General features: G+C 32.3%; 1 protein-coding gene across 1 annotated transcript in view; it reads left to right on the top strand.

Annotated features, from left to right (window-relative positions):
- Positions 1-27,990, top strand: part of CNTN5 (contactin 5) — a 1,793,707-nt gene that overhangs the window by 833,802 nt on the left and 931,915 nt on the right. Inside the window, exon 4 of the mRNA XM_007494948.3 lies at positions 5,665-5,797. Within this exon, the coding sequence (XP_007495010.2) occupies positions 5,743-5,797 (55 nt within the window). The 5' untranslated portion in view covers positions 5,665-5,742. The remainder of the gene's footprint in view (positions 1-5,664; positions 5,798-27,990) is intronic.

The following is a 27,990-nucleotide window of genomic DNA, read 5'->3' as shown; positions in this document are numbered from 1 at the left end:
CGGCCTTCCTTCACATTTTTTTTCATTATTTCCCTTGATATTCTTGATCTTTTGTTCTTCCAAATGAACTTTGTTATATATTTTTTCTAATTCAGTAAAAAAGTTTGTTAGTTTGATAGGTATGGCACTGAATAAGTAAATTAATTTGGGTAGGATTGACATTTTTATTTTGTTAGCTCATCCTACCCATTAGCAATCAGTTTTTCAAATGATTTATATCTAATTTTAATTTTGTGAAAAAGTTTCCATAGTTGTGTTCATATTATTCCTGTGTTTGTGTTGGTAAACAGATTCATAAATATTTTATATTGCCTAGGGTAATTTCAAATGGTATCTCTCTTTCTAAATTACTGAATTGTGTTGAAAATATATAGAAATGCTAATGATTTATGTGGGTTTATTTTGTATCCTGCAAATTTGCTAAAGTTATTGATTATTTCCACTAGCTTTTTAGTTGATTGTCTAAGAATCTTTAAGTAGACCATCATATTATCTGCAATGATTGATAGTTTAGTCTCTTCATGGCCTATTTTAATACCTTCAATTTCTTTTTCTTCTCTGATCGCTACTGCTAGTGTTTCTAGTATGATGTTAAATAATAGAGGTGATAATGAGCATTCTTGCTTCACTCCTGATTTTATTGGAAATGCTTCTAATTTATCCCCATTGCAGATGATGCTTTGTAATAGTTTTAAATATATACTGTTTATTATTTTTAGAAAAGGCCCTTCTATTTCTATACTGTCTAATATTTTCAAAAGAAATGAGTGTTAAATTTTGTCAAAGGCCTTTTCTACATCTATTGAGATAATCATGTGATTTTTGTTGTCTGTTTGTTGATATGATCAATTATATAGATTATTTTAAATTATTAATATTATGTTTAAATTAATTAAATATTAACTATCATTAAAACTTCATTGCATTCCTAGTATAAATCCCACCTGATTATAATGAATAACCCTTATAATCAGTTGCTGGAGTCATTCTGCTAGTATTCTATTTAAGATTTTTGCATCTATATTTATTAAGGAGATTGTTGTAGTTTTCTTTCTGTTTTTGGTCTGCCTGGCTTTGGAATCAGTATCATATTTGTGTCATAAAAGGAATTTGGTAAAATCCTGCTTTACTTATTTTGTCTATCTCACTGGTTTTTAAAACTATTCTTTCTGCCCTTTAATATCACCCACAAACAAACACACACACACACACACACACACACACACACACACACACACACACACACGGATACACAAAGTTGTGACATGTCCTAAATATCCCTCTCAGATTAATATCCCCAAAATAAAACAATGACATATAGATGGTTTTGCTTTTTAAGATCTAAGTATTGAATCCAAATTCTAAGGTTATTATCACAACTCTGATATAATATCTTGTGATTGTTCAAAAATTATTAAACTTCTTTGAGATATCCTTAGTTTCCCTAGATGCAAAATTGAAGTTTTGTATTAAATAATCTCTAATATCCCTTCCAGCTCTACATTAATAAAATTAATTTACTTTTTTTCATGTTGTGCTGTTGCTCAAATACTTTCTATTGATCCTCATTGCCTATAGGAAAAATAGTCCCCACGTGCAAGGCCTTTCATAGTCTGTACACAGCCTATATTTCCATAATTATTTATTAGGACAGCTGGTAGTGCAGTGGATAGAGTTCAAGATCTGATAACAGAAAGACCTGAGTTCAGATCTGATCCCAGAAATGAAGTGTGTAAACATGGACATGTCACTTATCCTTTGCCTGCCTCAGTTTCCTCAAATTAAAAATGGGGATAATATTATCAAGTGTAAAATGGAGATAATTACAACAAGATTATTGTGAGGATCAAAGGAGAAAATATTTGTAAAAGTAGATGCAACATAATGTCTGGTTATATGAATGCTTATTCCCTTCTTCTATTCAACAAAATTCCTTCTTCAACAATATTTATGTTTTTTTGATGCTGATTCTTCCATGCATTTGAAGTAGCCATTTCCCAAATGTATTGTTCCTCTTTTTGCTGTCTAAGTCTTAACCTATCTTTAAGGAATAGTGTATTCTCCTTTGCCTTAATCAACCACATCATTCTTTAATCTTTGCTACCTCTCTTAACTCTATGTGGTTAAGGTTTATACCATAAAATGTACACTTAATTGATGCTCAATACTATGGCATCTTGTCTTTTGAACTAACATAAATTATACTCAAAGATAGGAGTCAGTTCTTCCTCTACTTGGTATTTTAAATTTTAGTCTCATCAACAGTCAATAAATATTAATGGCAACAAAGAGATGAAATACAAGAGATGACCTCTCTTATTTGGAAGGATTCAATCATCATTTAGAATTATACACATACAGTTGTGCCGTATGAGGATAAAGTCTGGAATGTGTCTATACTGGTTGGTAGGGCAAAGATGAAGATCTATATTACACAACAAATGCATGCTGAGATTTGGTTATAAGAAAAAAGTAGAATTTGAGTATGGGTCTTGGTAATGATGTGACCTAAATTTCCATGAAGATCCAAGGAGTGTCAGAGTGGAACAATGTTATTATTTACTTCATAGAGTCTTTCATATTAAATATTTTAACAATGAAACATATATTCCCTTGTCCCACTACTAGAATATAAGTACCATAATGGCAGAGATTAATTCATTCTTGTCTTTGTATCCTCCAGACTTAGTACAACACCTTAAATTTAGTAGATAATTAATAAATACTTCTTGATATAAAAAAGCTGATGTAGTGGTCATTACATATACATATACAGTGATATATAAAACACATTTCCCCAACATATACGAGGTACCTACTAAGTACACGATGCTATACTGGATATTGGAAATTTATGAATTTATTATTTCCTTATTATATATGAAGTACTTAGAGAGGCATTAGTAATACAAAGAAAAACCTTGAAACACATTTCCCTCCTTAAAGTGCTTACCTTCTACATATGCCATCTAGGAGGATAAGTATCTAAGAAGAGGCATAGACACTGAGCCTCTGCTGTGGGCTCCCAAGTTATGAACTCCCTCTACCAATGTGAGTTATTACCTTCTCAGTGTCTTGTAATAAAGAGAGAGTACTGATAGATCATGTATCTTGTAATGCCAAAGGCATGGCTTGAACTCATATCTTCCTATGTCAGATTCTATCTTCTACAAAACACTGCTTCTCATATGCAACATGCATGGCAAGTAATCTTAAATAAGGAGAGAGCACTAATGACTGTGGGTTTCATGATATCAATCCATCAACCAATAAGTTAACATTGATTAAGTGCCTACTATGTGCTAGGCACTGTACTAACCTCCTATAGGATATGACATTAACAGTAGGCCTTGCAGGAACCTAGGAATTCTCAGAGGCAAAGCATAAGAAATATATTTACATATCAGATTAAAAAAAAAACTTCAAATCAAGATTTTACATAAATTAAAACAATTAATTATTTAAAACTATTGTCTTTACATATAATATATTATGTCCCTAGAGTTACTGTTCTGAGCCAATACTACTCCAAAATAAATCGTGACACAATGGAAATGATTGAAGGAAATAAATTCTTCTCTTCACCTGAAGAAGAAAAGATTTAGAGGATTATGTGAAGGCTATCTTCAAACATATAAAAATCTGTCAGGTGGAATAGGGAATAGTTTCAAAATGTTAGAACTAAAGGAATCTTTAGAAATGATCTAGTTCTTACTCTAGTAAGTTTTAAGAGAAAGATTTAGATTTTTTATTTATATAAGTATAGTTTAATAACTTTTGGGTAGTGCATACATCATCAATGAACAAGTGGGTGCTAATAAATAAGTACACTTATATTCCATAAAACTGTATCATAAATATAAAAGCCCTTAATCAATTATAAGATTTTGTTTAGGATATAAGGATATAATGTTTACATTAATACAGTCTGAATTCACAAAATTTTACTGTATATAACATCTACTTAATTACACATGTAGTTAAAGTCACAAAAATATTTAAAATACATTAGTAGGTGAAAACGAAGTAAGTTAAAAATAGTCTGATGTTAATGCAATATTAGGGGCTACTATCTTCTACTTAGAACTATGTAAAAATGAGATTATATTTTCATAATGTGATGAGCTTCTCATTATTAGTAGTATGTAAGCAAAGATTGAATAACCAGTTATCAGTGATGATTTATTTATTGTCAGTGAATTGAGCTAGATGGTTTTTTCCAAGATTCAGGATTCTCTAAATTTGGATAATTTAGGAATGTTTGACCTAAGAGTTTATAAACCATGTAAAGCAACTTTGATGGGGACAACTATTTTACTGTTTTGAATATATAATCATCATTTAATGATAAGACAACTTTACTTCAAAGACTTCTGCTTCTTGTTTATATGGAGAAATCTACAGTTTTCTTATGAAAGAGTAATGAAAGGGGTGTGTTTTTTAAGTGAAATTATAAATCAATGATGACTTAATCCTAATAGCTGCCTTCTCCATTAGAGAGTCTTAGCCATGAAATTAAATTGGAGTCCTCTGCTCAGTATCTAAAAGAAATTAGAGTGAGTCTAAAATGAATCAAGTAGTGAATTTTCTTATGACATTAATAAGTTTTTAGTTTCTCAGCAGAGAATATTTGCCTGCTTTTAAAGGTGCTGCTCTATGAGGCAGAGGGCAATTGCATCTTTTCTTTTTCTTATTATCTTCCTTCAGAGATTAGATATGAATGAAGGAATCATTGTTTTATATCATTGAAGACACACTTTAAATTATTTTGTTTTGAACCTAATCTCTTGCCTCAGTAAAACTCAGCTAGATCACACCTAGAAATTCTTAACTTATATCTTCATTTTCTTCTATTTTAGGAATTTCCAAATATCTTTCTTATATTTGCAGTACTTTCAGGGTTAGGCTTGTTTATCATGTCTGTTTTTAATGTAGTCCTGCTGGGGGCGGGGGAGAAAAGTATACAAAATAAATGAATATTATGCTGTGTTTATTGTAAAAGGCATGACCATAAGACAAAAAAAAGTTAAATATTCATGAAAAATCTTATTTCCCTCAGGTCTGGCCAGTGTAGGATGCTGAGAGAGATAACTCACCAAACAAGGGAACTGTATCACAACGCAGATTATCACAGAACTTAAAAACAAAGGCAGTTGACATTAATAATTAATTGAGGAAAGTTCCCTGTGGAGGTTTAGATGAGCTAAAGGCACAATGTGTAAAAGTGCTTGACTAACTGATCATTAGTTATATTCTGTATCAGAGAAACAGATATTAATGTATCTGGTTCATCTACCCTAGTTTTTCTACCCCATTCATTTGTCTAATGTATTAAATGTACCCCTCCCAATTCCCTATGAGAAAAGATGATCCCAAATTAGAATCTGATGCTTTTTTAAATTTTTTTTTGTCTTTTAGGGATTGATCGGAATAAATGATTTATGAAAAACTTGTTTTGTTCTTTTCTTTGTAATTTTAGCATTGTGTATTTAATGTATGAAAATAGAAACCATTCTAGTTGTTTCAATATTTAAACTAATAATCAGTCTTTCCTTACTTCAAGCATTCTAAGGTTTTACATCCTTTTATATGTTTTTTTCAATATTAGCTTTTTGGGGGTGAGTTGTTTCTTTTATTTTTGAAACCTCTCTTCTGTCTCAATAGGCTATACTTTAATGAAGAAACGTCAAAGCTGCTAACAGTTACACACGCTGGGACTCAGGAAGACCCTAGTGACCAAGGATGGGGTCGTCATGGAAACTAATTCTGTTTCTGTCAGTCACTGGGTGTCTTTCAGGTAAAAGTCTTACCATATTTTGTGACTTTATAAGTATAAAGTTATAATGAGATTAAATGTCCTACAGAAGATGCCTATTTAAGTGATTATATATAAATTCTTATCTCTGTTTATATTGAAATCATAAAACTAGTCTTTGTACAGCAAACTTTATAAAGAATTAAATAATGCAACATACTAAGAAAACAGAATGCTATAGTAATGCTAATAAAATGAGTACACACCTCATTGACTTTCATTTACAATCTAAACCATTGTTAGCCTTCACAAGACTCAATATTATACATATTTATCATCTGTAGCAGCTAATTACAAAATTGTCTCATTACAATGGTAAATTCTGCCACTTTGAACAAAGTGCAACTTTGACTCAACTCAAGCCATACAAGAACGATCATTTAATTGTCTTATTTTTATCAGTATCAAAATATATTATTCTTTGTTTTCTCAATTTCTCTTTTTTCTGATAGGTCAATCTTAATGTTTCATTTCTTGGTTTTGCAATGAGTTACTTTGTCCTCTGGAGATATCTGATGTTGTTACAAAGCAATTTTATGGTCTAATATCATAATATTCAGAATTTTTCTCTCTGTTCCTTTTGTCTTTGTTTTAAATTGACAATGTCTAGAAATCAGACCTTTGTTATTAATTTCTTTACTAAAGTATAATATTTATGGTTCTATTAGTTATAATACTGTGGCTCTATTTGTGAGTAATATTTAAGCTTTAAACTTGTTGAGATACTTACACCTTTAAAATAACAATGTGAGCTATGAATAGAGTTTTGTTTTTCTAAGTCAGTGATTTAAGATTTTAAATAGAATATTTATTTATTGAAAATTATATTGGGATGTGACTATTGTTATAATATTCCTATAAAATATTTAACTATATATAAAACATAAAAATAGGATAGATCCTATTTCTCTTCCCCCTTTTCTTCCTTTTTCTTTTCTCCTCCTCTCTTTCTCTAGACAAATAGGGTAGTTAGAGAGAGATCTATACTTCTATAAAACTCATGTCTATATGTATATGGATTTATATACATATTTCTCTCTCTATCTAAAGAAAATATATTATGCTTTTCTACTAGACTTGTTCTTCCATCTGACTTTTCTATCATACTCATTTCATAGTTCAGTCATTTAAAAAACAGCACCATCAAAGATATCTAATTCAGATTTAAATTATCTTTATTTGAAAGAAATAATGTACTCAAACTATTTTTTTAAAGCAGCTATTACTGCTGTGGGTTTAAACACCAGGTGATCGTTAAAATAAAACAAAACGACATTAAAAAATAATCCAAGTAATAATTAATATAAGCAATTTTAAGATGCTTAAATTATTAAATGTGTTTTTATTATAAGTAACTGACATATAGATGTGATGATATAAAAAATATCATGCAGACAGATATTGTTCTATAAGTCAGTCACTTCCCATTATATTCATTCATATTTACAAATTCTATGATGATCCAAAAGTTCCAAAGTAACTATTTCAGAATTAGAAACATTTGTCCCCTTTTAACTGTCCTTATTTCCCTAGAAAAACCCCATAAAAACCTGCTTATTCATAATGTCAATGGAATTCTACACAAATATTCTAGTCTGGAAAAAAAGAGAGAAAATTCTTGTCACTTTTTTGCTTTAAAATAAAGTTCCATTCATTATACTTTAAAGTATTCAATTATAATATAATTAAATGCATTTTATGAAAAACATGTATTTAAGTTTATCTATACTCTTTAAAGGAGTTTGAAGGATGCTTTCCAAAATATTTCAATACTAGAATGTTTTAATGGGAAAAATGATAATGAATACAAATGACTTTTTATTCATCCTGGCTACTGGTATCTAGAGAATTTAAAATAAAGAATGATGAGTGAAAAGTTCTCTGTGAAAGTTCAAGTGGGTATATTGGTCTTCCTTGTACTTATAGAAGTCGATACACTGATTCTTATGTTTATTTTAACTGTAAAACTTCCTAACTTTTCCTTGACACATTTGTGGTATTAATGTTGTTCATTCTGTCCACCCATTATCAGAGTTGTCTGAGAATATTTGTGGAAAAAGTGCTCTTGTTTAAATGGCAAGTCAGTTTCCCCAAACCCCAAAACAGATTTTTTAATTCTTTCTTTCTCAAGTCTCTTAGTATCTTTTATTCTTTCTCAGATTTTCTCATTGACTCTTCTATTATCTCTATCTCTTGGCCTTTGAATACCTGTATTTGTTATTTTAAGAATCATGTCATCACTTCCCATGAACTTTTTTATATTTGATAGCATGTAGAAGCTAACTCAGTTTCATTCAGAGAACACTCCTGACCTAAGGCATCAGCATAGACTGGGATGGCTTCTGGAATAGCCCTTTAATACTGTCCAAAAGATCAACAAAGTTCTGAGGATCAATTTGATATAATAAAATCCTGGTTTTTAACTTTCCTCTCCTGCCCTATCTACCAAACATTTGGCCATTGTAACCTGGAAATGAAGAACTCACAACTCAAAAATGGAAAGGGGCTCTATGGTTCCTGGTGAATTTGCAGAAGAGAAGAGGTAGCTAAGTCATTGTTAGTCCATGATGTAAACTTTTATCCTTAGTCTCTTGTTTTAGCAAAACCAAGATTATTTTTCTCCCATAAAGACTGGCTATAACATAAAGGGTTAAGAATATGTTCCTGAACTTTATGTGAACTACCATATAAAAGGAAATTTATTTTTATTGATTTTAGATTTTTGATCATAAACCAAATGCTCAAATACACTCCATTAAGTAGATAACTGCAACTATGATTTTTTACCAAAAGTTAGATTCAGTTAGTAAACCAACTTTGTATAATATGTCAATTATAATAATAGATTAACTGTAGTATTAGAAAAGATATAGTTTGGTATATTATACAAAATAATATTATCAGAACAAACTAGATTGAGTGTCTGCTGGAAGAATAAAAACTTCAGGTCTGTGTAGTTATCTAGAGAAGGTGAAATCCATAAAGAATAAATTGGGTTTGTTGGGAATGGTGGGTGTACATCTAACCTGATGAGATCATGTGAAAAAACCTTGCCATGTCCAAGTGTTGTTTGATCCTTTGAAGATTTACACCAGCTGTAGAAGATTACTTTGACCTAACTCCTCCCCAAAGTAGTATTATAGTTCTGTAGGATTAATTAAATTTTCTCATCTTAACCTTAAACTGTAACTTATGACTTCATATAAAATATTGCAAACCATTGTTACCAAATGCTATAGCATGTTTTTAAACATACTAGGTTAATAGCATGCTAGTTAATTGTCAAAACCCGATAAAGCATACTGTTGAACATCTAATGGGGTCCTTACCACAGGCTGGTTATGGTGAGACCTCTAACTTTAATTTACCATGATGAACCTTTGGATCTTAAGCTCAGAATAATGGCTCAGTTATTCCTTTATTAACTAAAAACAAGAAAAAGCCTAGACCTCTGATTCCAGTGGTATAAGGGACTGACTCCATTGTTTAAGAAACTTTGTCTATCAAAGTATGCCAACACCTTCTTTGCAAATTATAATCTTATATAATTGACTATAGTATTGAGAGGCTAAGTGACTTTCCTAATGTAGTTGGTGAGATTCTAATTGTTCTTCAGAATGACTGGACTGACTCATTAGTATACCAAGAGTGCATTAGTGCAATGTTTTTTTTCCTATATTCCCTCCAACATGTCATTTTTCTTTTCTCTAATGTTAGCTACTCTGATATCAAATCAAATACTTTGATATATCAAAGTTGCTTTAATTTTAATTTCTCTAATCAGTAGTAATTTAGAGCATTTCCACATAAATATCGACAGCTTTGATTTCTTTGTTAAAAAACTTCCAGTTCATATCTTTTAAACATTTGTTAACTAGAGAATGCCTCTTATTTTTTATAAATCTAGATCAGTTCTCTACATATTTGAGAAAACAGGTCTTTACCAGAGAAAACCTCCATAATTGTTTTCCTCTAGTTTCTGGTTTTACTTCTAATTTTGAATGCTTTAATTTTATTTGTGGAAAAGTCTTTTGTTTTTCCTGTAATCACAATTATCTATTTTGCTTCCCAGTAATCCTCTATGTCTCTTGTGTCATCATAACTTCCATATCCAGAGATTCTATAGGTATATATTTTTTCAGTCCTCCCCTAATTACTCATGGCTCAACTCTTAATTTCTAAATCATTTGTGCATTTAGACTTTGTCTTAGAATACAGTGTGAGATTTTGATCTGTGTCTTATTTCTCCCTAACTGATTTCCAGTTTTTCAAGTTATTTTTATCAAATGGTGAATTCTAACAACCAAAGCTTGGATTTTTTGACTTCTCAAATACTAGATTAATATAGTAATTTACTGCTATGTATTATGTACCTGATTTATTCCATTGATCCACCACTCTATTACTTAGTCAGTAACAAATTGTTTTGATGATTACCACTTTGTAATGTAGTTTGAAATCTGGAACTGCTAGACTGCCTTCTTTAACATTTTTTTTAATATTTATTCTCTTTATATTACTGACAGTGTATTCTTCCAGATAAATTATGTTACTATTTTTTCCTGTTCTGAAAAATAATGCCTTGGTAGTTTGATTGGTATAGCACTGAATAAGTAAATTAATTTAGGTAGGATTGACATTTTTATTATAAAGGCTCTGCCTACTCAGAAGCAATTAATATTCTTTTAGTTGTTTAGATCTGTCTTTATTTATGTGAAAAGTGTGTTATAATGGTGTTCATATAATTCCTGGGTTTGTCTTGGCAACTAGACTCCCAAATATTTCATATTGTTTATTCTGTTTTCAATGAAATTTCTTTTATCTAATACTGATGTGGTTTGTTGGCAATAAATAGAGAAATTTTGTTGACAAATGTGGGTTTATTTTATATCCTGAAACTTTCCTGAAGTTGTTCATTGTTTCTTCTAGTTTTGTACTTGATTCTCTAAGTATACCATCATGTCATACAATATATAATCTTTAAAAAGGCCCCATTTCCTTCCTGATGTTCTATGTGCTATGGTAATAAGATTGGGTGTCTTATCAAAATCTTTTTCTGCTCTATTAAGATAATCTTATTTTTGTTGTTATTATTGATAGTTTTCATAATATTGGACCAGCTCAGTATTCCTGGGATAAATCACACCTAGCATAGTGTATTAACTTTATGATATATTACTGTAATCTCTTTTCTCATTTTATTCATAAATTTTATTTTTAAATTTTGTTAACATTCATTAAGGATATTTATCTGTAGTTTTAATTTTCCATTTTTGTGCTCCCCTTTTTAGGTATCAAAACCCTTTTTTCTCATGAAAGGAGTTTTGTAGGACTCCTTTACCTATTTTTTCAAGTAATTCATATGATATTGGGATTAACTGTTTCTTAAATGTTTGGTAGAATTTACTTGTAAATACATTGGTCCTAGGGAATGTTGAGAGAACTTGACTGAGTGCTTCCTCTATTCTGCCATCTTGTCTCTAACCCCATAATTCCAAAATATAACCTTCTTATTTTTGTTTTTGAGGGTCTCCACCATCTGAATATCATTAAATATTTTAGCTTTCTTTAATAATATTCTCCACCATATATTCAATTCTCATGCTAAATTGAGTTAAATGTCCATTTTTATAAGTAAATCCTACATACCTGGAATGCTCCTTCTCTGCTCTCAATTTTGCCTCTCAGAATTCCGTTGTCCTTTAACACTCAGTTCCAGTGCCAGGCCCACAAAGAGACTATTTGATTTGTATTTTTTTTATTCGTAGCACCTAGTACACTAATGTGCATACACTAGGTTGTTATTAGAATTTTGAAGAATCGTTTAAGAAGAAGCCAAAGAGAAAGGTAGATGAAGAACAGATTGGAGGAGAACTAGAAGGACAAGAGTTCCCCAAAGTGAATCCAAGATGAAATCTCCAAAGGATAAACAGGTCAATATTCTCAATAATTTTATAGTTTAAGAAAAATAAAGACTGCACATACACCTTATTTAAGTTTTTTCTAATAATCTTCATACTTTTAATAATAGTTTATTATAGAATTCAAGAAATATTGATTAATTATATATTATGGAAAGAGCTCTACACTAAATCAACAGATACAAAGATAAGGGTTGTAAGTTAATCAATAAAAATTGATTAAATGCCTACTAAGTGTCAGAACTGAGCATTTACATTCTTATAGGGGAAATGAAAAGCATGGAAATAAAAACAAATTGAAGCAAAGAAAAATACTTCAAAAATCCATTTGCATGTAGCACCATATGGTGATGCTTCTGGATGATCCTTCCAATGAAGAGACAAACCATTCTCCCCCAATCTCAGCCCCAATCTCAGATTCAAGTGAACTAAGTTCCAAAAAATCAAACCCTTTGGCCTGTTCTGAAATAGGACTTAGTAGTTAAATATTTTACTTTGTCCCCTCCCATTCACCACTGTAGTATTTCTTATATATGATATATTTTGTTATTGATTTTCTTGGTCCTTTGGAAGATAACTCTTCCCCTAGTTCTTGGTTACTTACTCTTAAAATATTCATTTAAAGAAGGAGGCTAGACATTCATTTTCAATCCTTCATTCTGCTCTGGGATCCACTCCTGATTCTTCAGACTTCATGATTTGCTATATATTTTTGTGGGTACCCCTCCCACTTCTGCTTTTATGGATTCTTGTTACCGATTAGAATTCAAATTTTTGAGGTTAAGATATTTCTTTTTCTTTCACTGGTTTTTGTATTTTTAGTGCTTAACACAATGCCTAGAACAAAAGTGCTTAATAATTGCTTACCTTGAATTGGCAGCTTATTGTATTTTATCCAATAATTTCTTAATTTTTGCATAAACTTTGTGGTACAATTTTTATTTCTAGAGTGAAAGGTTTAATTCTCAGTTCTTGGAGAAAGACAAAAAAGAGCAGCAATAATGATATAAAGGAAGGGCTTATAAATAATGAAGAATATTAAAAGTGTTAAATATGTACAATTTGGGGCTTAGCATCATTTGAATACAGAATGACTGTGTTAATGATGAAATGGAAAAAATGGTCATTGGATTTGATAATCAGTAATGACGGGTGATCTTCGAGGGAACAGGTTTAGGAAAGTGTTGCACCTGGGAGCAAGATTTCAAGCATTAGAGATTAGAGTGGCTGATGAAGAAGTAGAAAAATATAGATAATTGATGTCATCCCTTCCTCTGTGCATTCTTTAGAAATAAAAATTTCCTTATAGTTTAATATAAATGTAATAGTTAAATATTTCAAATAATTATATATAACTGTATATTAATTATTTTGATCTTTAAAATATTGTATTTTTTCTGGAAGATAGCTTCTTTTACTTATCAAAATGAATAACTGAGAAATATAATACATAGCATACTGTTTTTGCTTCCTCGATGTAAAAATTGAAATCATATCTCAATAATAATATTATATTTTAAGAGATTTATTAATGATCATTAGAAATCAAGGAATAAAGAAGATACAAAATAAAGACGACATGCCCTTGGCTGGTTAGCCATGTTTTAGTCATCCCCACTTACCACCATCAATGCTGATTCTACATCAGAGCCCTGGAGCCTCCAAAGCCCATACCATTTATCCTCTGTCTACAGGAAGTACATAATGACAGGAAGTCAGTGGGCTCTTGCGATATGTAGTTCTTTTTTTAGGGTAGAAGATTTTCAATCATACATTCCCCCTTGAGACCCATGGAATACTGGTCTCTCCAGTGGGTCTTGTAAACATACCAACTTTGAAATTGCAATAATTTGAGGATAAGAGGAAAAGAGAACAAAACCAATAATTGCTAGGTGTATTGACAAAGAGCCAGTTAGGGGGCAGTCCCCTTTTGGCATAAGAGTATACATTCAAATTAAATGTTCAATCAACCTTCAGTTCAATCAACCACACCCAAAGTTCATTCTGGATCTTGTTGATGTAGCTTGTGATTTATGGAGGCATCTTCATGGTACCTTCTAAGAAGAGTTCATTTTCTGGATTTGGAGAGGTAGCATGTTTCTTAACCTAAAATTACTCTCAAAAAGAATTTAAAATTTGTAATTTAAAATAATAATAATATATTCCCGAAGAGGGTGTTGAAAAACACAGGGATCACTTAGGGATGTATGACTGAGTTATGAGGTATATGAATCATTTGGCAAGAGAAATAAAAATTATTTTAAAAATCCAAATAAAAAATAAGTTCTGGATGAAATATAGACTATCAAAGTCTTATGTGTAAAATTTCTAAGTAAAGGAAAAATAAATCCATAACAGCTCCTTGAATCAGGGCCCAATTAAAATGATTTGAGCAATTATGCATTTACCTAATCAGTAGCCAGGACTATAGAAGGTTTGCCACACCATGAAAGACAGAAAAGGGACTACATTATAGGAGCCAAGTAGGAGCCAAATTTGAGATACATGTTAGAATGTGGGACAAGGAAGATATGCCTTTAACACATGTTAAACAGCCACAACCTTAAACCACAAACAAGTTCAAGTCCTCTTGTCTTGGCTCAAAACTTTCATGAATCCCATTGGGATTGGTTGGTCTCTTTGACCTTGTGCTCGATAAGCACTATGCAGTTTAGCTTTGTGCTTCTTTGGCACTGTGTAATGGCTCTTTTTGTATTCTCTTGTCCTGGAATTAGATAGAATCATTAAGCAAAGTCCCATAATTCTTTTTTAAACAATCAGTGGCATCTTTTTTATAGTCTCAAGCTTTTGGAGCATGCATTGACATTATAGCAAAAATATTTTACACTTATGTTACTGCAAAATCAAAAAAGTTAAAGAAAATCTTATCAATGCTGATGGCATGTGCTTCAAATACAAAAGGGAGAGAAAAAATAAAACTGAAATAATATATTGCACATGCAAGCAAAAACAATAATAAAAGAGTTTTAAAAACCAAAAATATATAGCTTAAAATCATTAACACTCTGTCAGCTAAGGAAATATAGAATACAAAAGTTTCTCACCAAAAATGAGATCCATATCCTCTTCAAACCTGACCATGATCCACTGTGAGTACAAACAAATGATTTTTAGAAAGTAACAGTTTTTTATAAAGAATAATAGTACATGTAATACACATTCAAAAAGTATCAAAATCCCCAAAATTATAATAGCCCATTTAATGACAATAGCAAACAAACCCACTATCATATTTCATAAAAGTTGCTGTATGACAAAAAAAAACAACAACTATGAACTGATGGATATTTGTCACAATTTTTACAGGCATAGCAAATTTTTCAACCTTAGCAAGTATATTTTTAAACAAAGTAGAACATCACCAAGAAATCTAGATAGTACTGGTAGAAGTAAATTAAACTGAATAATTTTGCAGGAGCTCTTTTTGGCTTCCTGCTTCATATGAATGCCTTGGTAGGAACATTTCTTTGTTTCTCTACCTTTAATACAACATTCTTTAAAATAGAAATATAAAAAAAACAAACTCATTCATTCAGAAACCACTAGTTAATTAAAATTATTTCTGAAGACCCCTTAGAATTACCATTATAAATAAATTCTTAACTCATTAAATTCTCCAAAGGTTGTTAGCCAAGTTGAATCCATCCTTCATCTATGTGACAGTTAACAAAAGCAAAATGGAAAAAAAACCTGTTTATGGGCTTTTACAATATTTTAAAATATTTTGTTCAGTAGCCATAGGGGAAAGGTAACAGAATATATCTAATAGTTAAAACACGGTAGATTAAAATGATTCAGTGTAACAGAACAGTATTGAATACATTAATATATGAACTTAAAATAACAAGATTAAATCTTAAAACAATCAACCAAATACAATGAAATACAGAGGCTTTTATAAAACATTGAAGTCTGAAAAGGTTCAATAATTTCACCTCCAGCTCTTTAAAGTTCCTTTTTTATCCATTGAGATTCCTTTTGTCATACTGTGGTATTTCCCATAGTGATTGAGAACATGGGTTTTAGGAATCTCAAACTGGGCAGGCCCAAATGGCAAAGAGTTGCAGGGAGATGAATTTCTCCCCTGAATTTCAGGTAAGCTAAGTAAAAGGTTCAGTGTAGTCATGAATGGTAGAAGCTGTTTGAAATAGGCATTGCACTGCTCTTTGGTAGAATACACCATGATTGTAATCAACTTCCTGTTTGGAAGAGTTTCTTCCTTCTCCCCATTCCCCCTGAGGTAAAACGCTAGTTTCCCAGAGGGAATTAAGAGGCTAATTGTTGCCTAAGGAAAAAGACAGTCCATGTTTGTTTGTTTTTTGACCATCTGCCCTGAGGAGCAACTCCAAAAACTCCCAGCTTCTCAGTGGCAGCAATCAGCCCAGCATGGACAGCAACAGCAATCAGAGTCTGATGGGGCTGGGGGAGGTGGGAAGATATAGGATAGGAGCTGGAGATCAGAAGGAAGATTTCTGGAGGTGGGAGCTTGGGCCAGGTGAGAGATCTGGGTCCAGAAGATCAGGAGGAAGCAGTATCAACAACACCAGAGTCAGCAGTAAGGAGGAATGGACTCAAACAATTGGAGGAGAGAAGTGGTTTATTTCTTCTTCTCCAAGAGTTCCCCCACTAAAAATAGCCCAGCAAGTAGGGAGAACAACCAACTCGGCAAAAAGTAGGAAAATAAAAACACAGTGGATCCAAAGAGAGTTGAAGTTTTTGAGGGTGGGTGTGGTGGGCAAAAAGCCTTGGCAGGAGAAATGTGGCTTAAAAATTTTATCTAGGCTATCTTAAAAAGTTGAGAGGTTCTTCTCCGACTAGTGGCTGCCATCAATGTAAAAGTTAAAATTAAATCTCAGTAATAATATTATATTTAAGGGATATATTAATGATCATTAGAAATCAAGGAATAAAGAAGATACAAAATAAAGACCATGTGCCCATGGTTGGTTAGCCATGTTTTAGTCTTTCCGACTCACCACCATCAATGCTGATTCTACATTAGAGCCCTGGAGCCTCCAAAGCCCACTCCCTTTATCCTCTGTCTACAGGAAGTACATAATGACAGGAAGTCAGTGGGCTCTTGGTATGTGTAGTTCTTTTTTAGGTAGGAGATTTTCAATCATACAATTTAAAGCATGATACAATGGAAAAATCACCAACTCTAGAATTAGAACAATGGGATGTAACCTCAAGTTCTATGTCTATAGAATAAAAGGGATGGATTAGATGGCTTCAGGGGTTCCTTCTGCTTCTAAATCCATAATCCAAGAATTGCTTAACTTCATGTTTGCAGACTTAATTTTCAAATGCAACATGATTTCCAACTATACATTTTATCTATGTCTTGAACCTATGCTGATGACAATGTCAATGAAAGATCTCTAAAAGATCATATAAGTACCAGCTAATTTTTTTTCTTCTCTGCCCATTACATAATAAATGATGCCTATGGAGATTAGTCCAAGTTCAAAAAGGTATTTAGTATCAGAGGCAAAATATAAACAGTGTTTCCCATGTAAACCCATTCTGCTTCTCCTTCCTCTACCATAATTCCTTTCCAAAAATGCACATATTTCCCAAAAGAAGCCCTCAAGGGGCAACTGGATAGCTCAGTGGATTGAGAGCAAGACCTAGAGATGGGAGGTCCTGGGTTCAAATCTGATCTCAGACACTTCCCAGCTGTGTGACCCTGGGAAAGTCACTTAACTCCCATTGCCTAGCCCTTACCACTCTTCTGCCTTGAAACCAATACACAGTATTGGTTCCAAGACAAAAGGTAAGGGTTAAAAAAAAACCTCAAAGCTCTTTCCTTGTCTCCCATGAGTCCCTAATTATTCTTGTCACCTAGACACTAATTTTTTCCCACCTGCTACTGATGTCATGATTCCCTTTTTCTATATAACATGACAAGATTAGCCAATTTCAATACTATGCCTCCAATTTTGAAATTCAGTTCTAAAAAGCTCATTCTTTGACCCTTCACTGTTTTCCTAGGAGAAGCATTTTGTCTATCCTTACATATATAGCACTATGCTATAAAACCCTAAAAATCCTCATACGGTACTTTAAAATTTCCTACCAATTCTATGATGGCTCTCAATGACCTATAGGAGGCTCCCATGGTCTTTATAAACATTGCAGTGGACTGGTGTTCTTTACCAAGCAATGAAGATGGAAAGAAAGATCATCCATAGTTTGAATAGACAAATTTAAAGAAAAAAACTAGAAAGGATTCCTGAACCTAGTCAACCTTGCAACCTAAATATTACATCCTTGCCATAAAACCACAATATGTTTTATCTCCTATTCCAGAATTTAAAACCATATTCAAGTTGTATAATCTAAAATAAAATGTAATGGGACTATCAAATTCTGGATCCTCAACCCTATGACTATATTATGGAATCTAAGATTCACGTGTTTTTAGCTGACATATACTGCTTATTCATAATGTACATGGATGTGCATTCACATCTTCAAATACTTTTCAAATCCACTGTCCTCTGGTCAAGATTATTTTATCTATAATATCTTTACTGCCTTATTTGTGTTTTCTCCTTCTTTTATAGTATTAATATACCACAAAATATTTAAAATGAATTGTGAATTTTATATCCTTTTGTATAAAATTTGTAGGAAAATCTACTGAATGGAGAGTTTATTGGTATAATGATATATGAGGAATGATGCCAAATTATATATTTCTGTACTCCAAGAAAAATAATCTAAATAATTTACAAATTCAACTTATTTAGTCAAGATATCTGGCTTTTCTTTAATTTTCTATTTGGAATGCAATGGCAATGATCCTTGAAAATAAAGGAAGAAATACATCCAAACTCTAAAAAGAATTTATTCTGCATACCATTGTCCCTAGCTAATCAGAAAAATAGCGAAAACACTCAAATGAAATGATACTCATCAGTCTGAGGCTAATAGCTTTGTTGAAGTCTGATTTTATTATTATATAAAATAAAATGTGTGGACTCCTTAAAATTGTTTTTAAAAATTCTAATCACTAAGACTTGTGAGTAAACAGATAAGATGGGAAAAGATTATCAATCCAACTAATCATGGGTAATAATACATTCTATTGTATACATTTTAATTATTCTTTTTCTTTTAACCCTTTCCCCCCTACCATGTATATGATTATATTTGGTATTAAAGACTGAGATAATTGTTCAGAATCTTTATAATTGCTTGTTAAATTCTTTGTAAGTTAAATTTTTATCCCTTTATTCTTTTTTCTAATTTTCCATTAATTACATTTCCAAAATTCCATTAATGCAAATCTTAAAATTAAAGACAATTAACAAAATAGTAGTAGTAGTAATTTAATAATTGTTATTGTTGTAAAGTATGCAATCCTTCAGTGCAGGGACTGTTTTGCTTGCATTATGCATGGAAATAATAGATACATAAGTGTTTGTTGACTGACTTCTAGTAATAGTGATGATAATGGTATTAATTAAAATTTTATATATATTCTAATGAATAGAGTTATAAGCCTTGAGTGTAAAGAAGACTTGATTTCTCTTTACATTTGTGACACATATTGCCTCTGTGGTTCACAACAAATCACCTAACCTTTCAATGCCCCTGCAAAAATTCTGATGCTATAAGTTGTAGAGAATGCGCCAATTTTCTTTGGTAGAGGTAAAGTCCTTAGCCAGAATTTTACATACCAATGAAACCATAAGGGTCTTCCAAAAATGAAAATTATGAAAAAAAATCACAAGCTAGCATGGATATAGTAAGTACTTCATACTTTTTGAATGAGATGGGAGGATTTTCTCATTTGAGAAAAATCTGAACAATGGAGGGGAAGGGCATGTATTGTCACCTTATTTTAATCCTGAAAGGAAAGAAAGGCTCAGAACATTGACTCACTTGATTAATGGCACATAGTGTTAAAGGCAGGATTCAAACCCAAATCTTCATGAGTCTAAATATATTATTTAAATCTTTATTCTTCCTCTCTTCTATAAAGAAAGTAGAAATTAACAAGTCAAAAAACATTTCATTTTGTTTATTTGTTTTTAAAAGTGAGTGCTGTTGCTAGTTCTGTTGTGATATCTCATGATGATTCAGATGTCCATCTTGTTTGTTGGAGGCAATGTCATCACAAGACAAGTTATGGACAAATTTTACAATATGGAAATAATTCAAATAAAGATAAAGACTTTCATGCCACCACATCTTAATAAATCACCTCCAAGTCTTGTTATTTTGGAAACATTCATCATTCTAAATCTCTCTCTAACCCCATTTCCACCCCATCAATGATGAACCTTTATAAACTAAGCAAGGCTGATGCTTGGATGTCAAACAAAATATATATCACTAATGGATGATTCAATTGATAGCATTACAGAGCCTTGAAGTGGTGAATGTTGATTAGTATAAACATCACTCTCCAAATAATATCAATCTGAATAGGTATTTCCCAATATTCCAAGTACTTAAAATAGTTTATTCACTGCTTAAAAAATAATAAAAAATAGTAGTTCTAAATAGATTTTATCAATTAAACATATTCAGAAAGAATCCACTAGTCTCTTGTTGAAGCAGTTATACATGTGGAAGAAGTTTAGAATATTTAGAAATTTAGAATATTTAGAATATCCAAGAGGATAGTTTCTAAAAAAGAAATTAATATATTTTAGAAATGAAAGGGGACTTCTGGGTAAACAGAGCAGCAGTCTAGAAGCAGGACTCTTCCTCTCCTCAGCACCTACCAATATAGATTACCACAAAAGACCAAAAAAAAAAAAACAACCTACAATTCATATGAACAAAGAGACTTTACAATAGGGCTTAGCATTGAAGGTATGTAGAGGACTTTGGGCATTTCCACACTATAAGGGGGTGAAAAAGCTCCCACCAAAATGCGAGTTAATCTACCCTCCCCCACCCCACCTACAGAGGCAGAGGCAGAGCCAGCAGGTGCTAGAATCAGTGAGTGAGCAACACCTCTAGAGTGAGTGAGGGATAATTCTAGGTCCTTGGCAGCTGACTAAGACCACCAAAGACCTACCCCTGAGAGCAGCTAGGCCTGAAACCCCAACAGTCTGAAGACTGCAGACTGTGGACATTCATGGGAAGATAGCACAGAGAAGGGCAGAAAATAGTTGAATATGAAGAGATTAGGGAGCTGGTCTCAGGGAAAATCCTTGCTCCTTGGCCCCATACACAGAGAGCCTGCCCATCTCATTCAGATTTCTGACATGAAAGGTAAGGAAAAACCACCACAGTGATGGCAAAAAATGGCCAGGAACAACAACTTCCCATCACCAAGAAAAAAAAAGAAGGGATTGACCCTGGATAATTTTTATGGAGGAAAATCCTAGGCTACAGAGGAAGTAGAAGAGGAAATATGGATAAATACATCAAAACCTTCCAAAACATGGAAATTGTACAAAAGTTCTTGAAGAATTTAAATTGGAACTTATCAAAAAGATGGAAGCCTTCTGGCAAGAAAAGTGGGAAATAGTTCAAAAAGAAAACAGTTTAAAAGACAAGAACTCCCAATTGGAGAAACAGATAGAAATCACAAAAAGCAGGATAGACCAAACCAAAATGGAAAACCAGTCTTTAAAAGACCAGAATTAGGCAAGAGGAAGCCAATGATCTTGTGAAATAGCAATAATTAATAAAGCAAAGCCAAAAGACTGACAAAATAGAAGAAAACATAAAATATCTCATTGACGAGGTCACGAAACCAAAAAACTGATCTCAAAGAGACAATTTGAAAATCATTGGTGTACCTGAAAAGCCAGACATAAACAGAAATATTGACATCATACTACAAGAAATCACCCAAGAAAACTACCCTGATGTTCTTGAACAAGGGGGCAAAAGAGCCATTGAAAGAGTTCATAGACCACCCTCTATACTAAATCCTCAAAAGACAACTCCCAGGAATGTAATTGCCAAATTCAAGAGCTTCCAGGTGAAGGAGAAAATTTTACAAGAAGCCAAAAAGACAATTCAGATATCAAGAAGAACAAATCAGAATTACACAAGATCTGGAAGCTTCCACAATAAAGGACTGCAAGGCTTGGAATATGATATTCAGAAAGGCAAGAGAATTAGGTCCTCAACCAAGGATCACGTATTCATCAAAACTGACTATATACTTCCAGGGAAAGTATGGTCATGCGATAAAATAGAAGATTTCTAAGTATTTGTGAAGAAAAGACCAGAACTAAGTGGAAAGTTTGGTATTCAAACACAAAGATCAAGAGAAACATGAAAAGTTAAATAAGAAAGGGAGGGAAAAGGGGGAAAATGTTTTTTATCCAAGCGTTCCTCTTTAAGGGCTATAATAAGATCAAATTATTTATATTAATATCTGGGGGAAAATGTTATTTGTTACCCTCAAAAATTATATTCACTATTATAGTAATTAGAAGAATCATTCACAGGAAGAGAGTGGGGTAATAAGTGGTATAAGATGATATGCATAAAAGAAAAAGGGAAGAGGGAGTCAAAGATGGCACCAAGAGATATGTGAAAAAATAAAATAAAATAAATAGGATAATCTTTATCACACAAAGATACACATGCAAAGGGGAGGTGAAGAATACTCTTATAAGAATGAGAGGAAGAGAGTGCTAATAGGTAATACTTAAACCTTACTCTCAGTGAAATCAATTCTGAGTGGGAAGAGCATCTAGATGGATTGGGGTATCAAATTCTATCTTACCCTACTAGGAAAGTGAGAAAATTAAGGGGGCAAAGGGGTGGGGAATACAAAAAGGGAGGGAAAGAGAGGGGGGAGGGAACTTAACGGACCCTAAAAAATAAGAAGGCAACAAAAAGGGAGGGTTCAGAAAGGGAAGGATATTAAGGATGTGATTAGGGGGACTGATTAAAAGCAAACCACTGCTTTAAAAGGTATAGGAAAAGAAGAAAGGACAGAACTAGGAGAGGATATCAACAAACTGGGGAATACACAACTGGCAATCATAACTTTGAATGTGAATGCAATGAACCCACCCATAAAACGAAAACAAATAGGAAAGTGGATTAGAAACCACAATACTACCATATGTTGTCTACAAGAAACACACATGAGGAGGGTAGACACTCACAAGGTTAGAATTAAAGGCTGGAGCAAAACCTATTGGGACTCAACAGAGAGAAAGATGGCAGGTGTTGCAATCATGATATCTGAAATGTCAAAGTAAAAATAGAACTGATTAAAAGGGATAGGGATATATATCCTATATCCTGATAAAAGGCACTATAGACAATGAGGAAATATCAGTAATCAACATATATGCACCAAATGGTATAGCATCCAAATTTCTAAAGTAGAAATTAGTGGAGTTGAAGGAGGAAATAGATAATGAAACTATACTATAGGGAGACCTGACCTTAACACTATCAAATTTAGATGAATCAAATAAAAATAAATAAATAAAAAAGAGGTAAAAGAGGTGAATTAAATCTTAGAAAAATTAGAGTTCATAGATATATGGAGAAAAATAAATAGGGACAAAAAGGAATACACCTTCTTTTCAGGAGCACATGATACATTCACAAAGATTGACCATAAAATTTTAGGTCATATTAGGTCATAAAAACATGGCAAACAAATGCAGAAAAGCAGAAATAATAAGTGCAATCATTTCAGATCATAGTGCAATAAAAATAATAATCAGTAAGGGTACATTGAGAGCCAAATCAAAAATTAAATATGATTCTCCATAATCAGTTAGTTAAAGAACAAATCATAGAAACAATAATTTAATTGAAGAAAATGACAATGATCAGACATCCTTTCAAAATTTCTGGGATGCAGCCAAAGAAGTACTCAGGGAAAATTTATATCCTTCAGTTCATATATTTAAAAAATAGGGAAGGCAGAGGTCAATGAATTGGACATGCAAATCAAAAAACTTCAAAGCAAACAAATTAAAAATCCCCAGATGAAAACTAAATTAGAGATCCTAAAAATTAAGGGAGAAATTAATAAAAATGAATGTGAAAGAACTATTGAACTAATCAATAAGGCTTGAAGCTAGTATTTTGGAAAAACAAACAAAATAAACAAAGTACTGGTCAATCTAATAAAAAAAAAGGAAAGAAGAAAACCAAATAAATAGTATCATAGATGAAAAGGGAGATCTCACCTCCAATGAAGATGAAATTAAAGGAATCAAAAACTATTTTGCCCAATTATATGGCAACAAATATGAAAATCTAGGTGATATTGATGAATATTTTCAAAATTATAAATTGCCTAGGTTAACAGAAGAAGAAATAGAATTCTTAAATAATCCTGTATCAGAAAAAGAAATTGAAACCATCAAAGAACTCCCAAAGAAAAAATCCCCAGGGCCTGATGGATTCACAAGTAAATTCTATCAAACATTAAAAGAACAACTAATCCCAATATTATACAATCTATTTGATATAATAAGCAAAGGGGGAGTCCTACCAAATCCTTTTATGACACAAATATGGTACTGATTCCAAAGCCAGGCATGTCAAAAACAGAGAAAGAAAACTATATAAACCAATCTCATTAATGAACATAGATGCAAAAATCTTAAATAGAATACTAGCAAAAAGTCTCCAGCAAATCATCACATGGGTTATTAATTATCATCAGGTGGAATTTAAACCAGGAATGCAAAGATGATTCAATATTAGGAAAACCATCCACAACAAGCAAACCAACAAAAATCACATGATTATCTCAATAGATGCAGAAAAAAAAAAACTTTGACAAAATACACCACTCATTCCTATTGAAAACACCAGAAAACATAGGAATAGAAGGTCCTTGCCTAAAAATAATAAACAGTGATTATCTAAAACCATCAGTAAACAACACCTGTAATGGGGATAAACTAGATGCATTCCCAATATGCCCATTATCACCCCTATTATTTAACATTGTACTAGAAACACTAGTAGTAGCAATTGAGAAGAAAAAAAAATTGAAGAGTTTAAAATTGGAAATGAGGAAACCAAGCTATCACTCTTTGCAGATGATATGATGGTCTACTGAAAGAATCCTAGAAAATCAACTAAAAAGCTAGAGGAAATGATCAAGAACTTTAGCAAAGTTGCAGGATACAAAATAAACCAATTCATTAGCTTTTCTATATATCCCCCACACATCTCACCAGCAAGAATTATAAAACAAAGTTCCATTTAAAATCACCCCAGACAATATAAAATACTTAGGAATATATCTACTGAGACAAACACAGGAACTATATGAACACAACTATAAAACACTTTCCACACAATTAAAACTAGATCTAAACAATTGGAAAAACATTAACTGCTCATGAGTAGGAAAAGCTAACATAATAAAAATGACCATCCTACCCAAATTATTTACTTATTTTGTGCCATACCCATGAAACTGCGGGAAAAAAACACTTTTTTTTACTGTATTAGAAAAAAAAAATTCATTTAGAAGAACAAAAGATTCAGGATATTCAGGGAAATCATGAAAAAAAATGTGAAGGAAGGTGGCCTTGCAGTCCCAGATCCCAAACTATACTATAAAGCAGTGGTCATCAAAATAATATGGTGCTGATTAAGAGACAGAAAGGATGATCAGTGGAATAGACTTGGAGTAAGTAACCTAAGCAAGACAGTCTATGACAAGCCCAAAGATCCCAACTTTTCAGACCAAAATCCACAATTTGATAAAAACTCCTGGGAAAATTTGAAGACAGTGAGGAAGAGATTAGGTTTTGTATCAACATCTGACACCCTACACTGAGATAAATTCAGAATGTGTGAATGACTTGAATATAAAGAAGGAAACTATTAAGGGAACACAGAAGAGTATAAATGTTAGATCTTTGGGAAAGGAAATATTTTCAAACCAAGGAAGAGTTAGAAAAAAAACAAAAATATAAAATAAATAATCTTTATTACAAAAAAATTAAAAAGTTTTTGTACAAACAAAACCAATGAACCAAAATTAGAAGGGAAGTAACAAATTGGGAAATAATCTTCATAACAAAAACCTCTGACAAAGGTCTAATTACTCAAATTTATAAAGAGCTAAATCAGTTGTACAAAAAATCAAGCCATTCTCCAATTGATAAATAGGCAAGGGAAATGAATAGGCAATTTTCAGTTAAAGAAATCAAAAATATTAATAAGCACATGAAAAAGTGTTCTAAATCCCTTATAATCAGAGAGATGCAAATAAAAACAACTCTGAGGTATCACTTCACACCTATCAGATTGGCTAACACGACAGCAACGGAAAGTAATAAATGCTGGTGGGGATATGGCAAAGTTGGGACATTAATTCATTGCTGGTGGAGTTGTGAAATGATCCAACCATTCTAGAGGGCAATTTGGGCAACTATGCCCAAAGGGAACTAAAATATTGTCTGCCCTTTGATCTAGCCATAGCACTGCTGGGTTTGTACCCCAAAGAGATAATAAGGAAAATACATGTAAAAGAATATTCATAGCACTGCTTTTTGTGGTGGCAAAAAATTGGAAAATGAAGGGATGCCCTTCAATTGGGGAATGGCCGAACAAATTGTGGTATATGTTGGTGATGAAATACTATTGTGTTCAAAGAAATAATAAACTGGAGGAATTCCATGTGAACTGGAATGACCTCCAGGAATTGATGCAGAGTGAAAGGAGTAGAGCCAGAAGAACATTGTACACAGAGACAGATACACTGTGGTACAATTGAATGTAATGGACTTCTCCATTCATGGCAATGCAGTGATCCTGAACAACGCTGAGGGATCTATGAGAAAGAACACAATCCACATTCAGAGGAAAAACCATGGTAGTAGAAACACCAAAGTAAAACAACTGCATGATTACATGGGTCCAGGGGGATATGATTGGGAATATAGACTCTAAATGAACATCCTAGTGCAAACATCAACAATATGGAAATAAGTTCTGATCAAGGACTCAGGTAATACCCAGTGGAATTACACTTTGGCTATGGGAAGGGTTGGGAGAGGGGAAGGAGGGAAAGAATATGATTTTTGTATCCAAGGAATAATGTTCTAAATTGACTAAATTAAATTTAAAAAAAGAAATAAATAAAAAGAAATAAAAAGAAATGGAAGTGTCCACATGGTCATTTGTTTCACACTCTTACCTCCAGGTAAGTTAGATAATTATAGTCTCAGTTTATAAGCAGGACAACTGAAATCCAGAGTAATTAAGTTATTTGTCCAAGAAACCAGAGTTGCTTCTTAAAGGAAGCAAAAACAAGAGCTCTCCTGATTTTTAGTTCTCTCTTTCTCTCTCCTGGACTTATATTGTTATTACTTTTTGTATAGTTTGCATTCATTTATTTGTGTGTGTAATCCTTGATCCCCCAAATTGAATATAAGTTCCCTGAAGAAAGAAACCATTTTTGGTTTATATCCTTGGTGTTTGGCACTGTGACTGGACCATGGGTTACTTTAACTTAATAAGCATTTTTGAGCACCTACTGTGTGCTAGGCATTACACAAAATGTTGAAGTGCAAAGATAAATATAAAGCAGTCTCTGCTCCTCCAGGAGTTTATATTCTCCAGTGAGGAAGCAACATGTACACAGATAGTTTTATACAATATATATATATGCATATATATATATATACATAATATTATTTAGTGAAGAGTGGAGAACATGGATAACCAAAGAGAGGAGAATTCAAGTAATGCCTCCCATAAGAGAAATGTATGTGTAAAAGTTAAAATAGTTTCTAGTAACAGAAATATTATATTTTATGAGGTTTATTTTAGATTATTAGAAATCAAGGATAAAGAAATACAAAATAAGAAAAGCACGTGCCTAAGGCTTATTAGCCCATTCTCATTTCACTTAGTACATCTTGCATGCATGCCCAGTAGAGAGATGCGTGTGCTTAGAAGTAGAAGAAGAGAGTTCTTGGGAGGCAGAGAGCCCTTTAAATACTAAATTGTGTTCTCGCCCAGGTGAGATTATAGGGAATTCTGGGAAGTACCAAGGACTTCTGGGGATTGAAGTCTGGGATTCAAATCTCCATTTCTACATATGGCATATTCTTCCAAGGAAAACAGGAGTTCTAGGAAGGTTGAGCTGATGAAAAAAAGAATTCCAGATCTTGGGCCAATAGAAAATGAAATGCTCATAGGTCAGTTTGCCTGACAAATAAAGCATTTATATACATAGTTAATGAATATTTATTGTTTTAATTTAATGAAAGACCACAGATTTTTATGTAGTTCTTATTTTTTCCA

The sequence above is a fragment of the Monodelphis domestica genome, chromosome 4, assembly GCF_027887165.1.
Source record: "Monodelphis domestica isolate mMonDom1 chromosome 4, mMonDom1.pri, whole genome shotgun sequence".
NCBI classification, from domain to species: domain Eukaryota; kingdom Metazoa; phylum Chordata; class Mammalia; order Didelphimorphia; family Didelphidae; genus Monodelphis; species Monodelphis domestica.
Note: the sequence above shows the minus strand (reverse complement) of the source record. Positions and strands in the feature narration are given on the sequence as shown.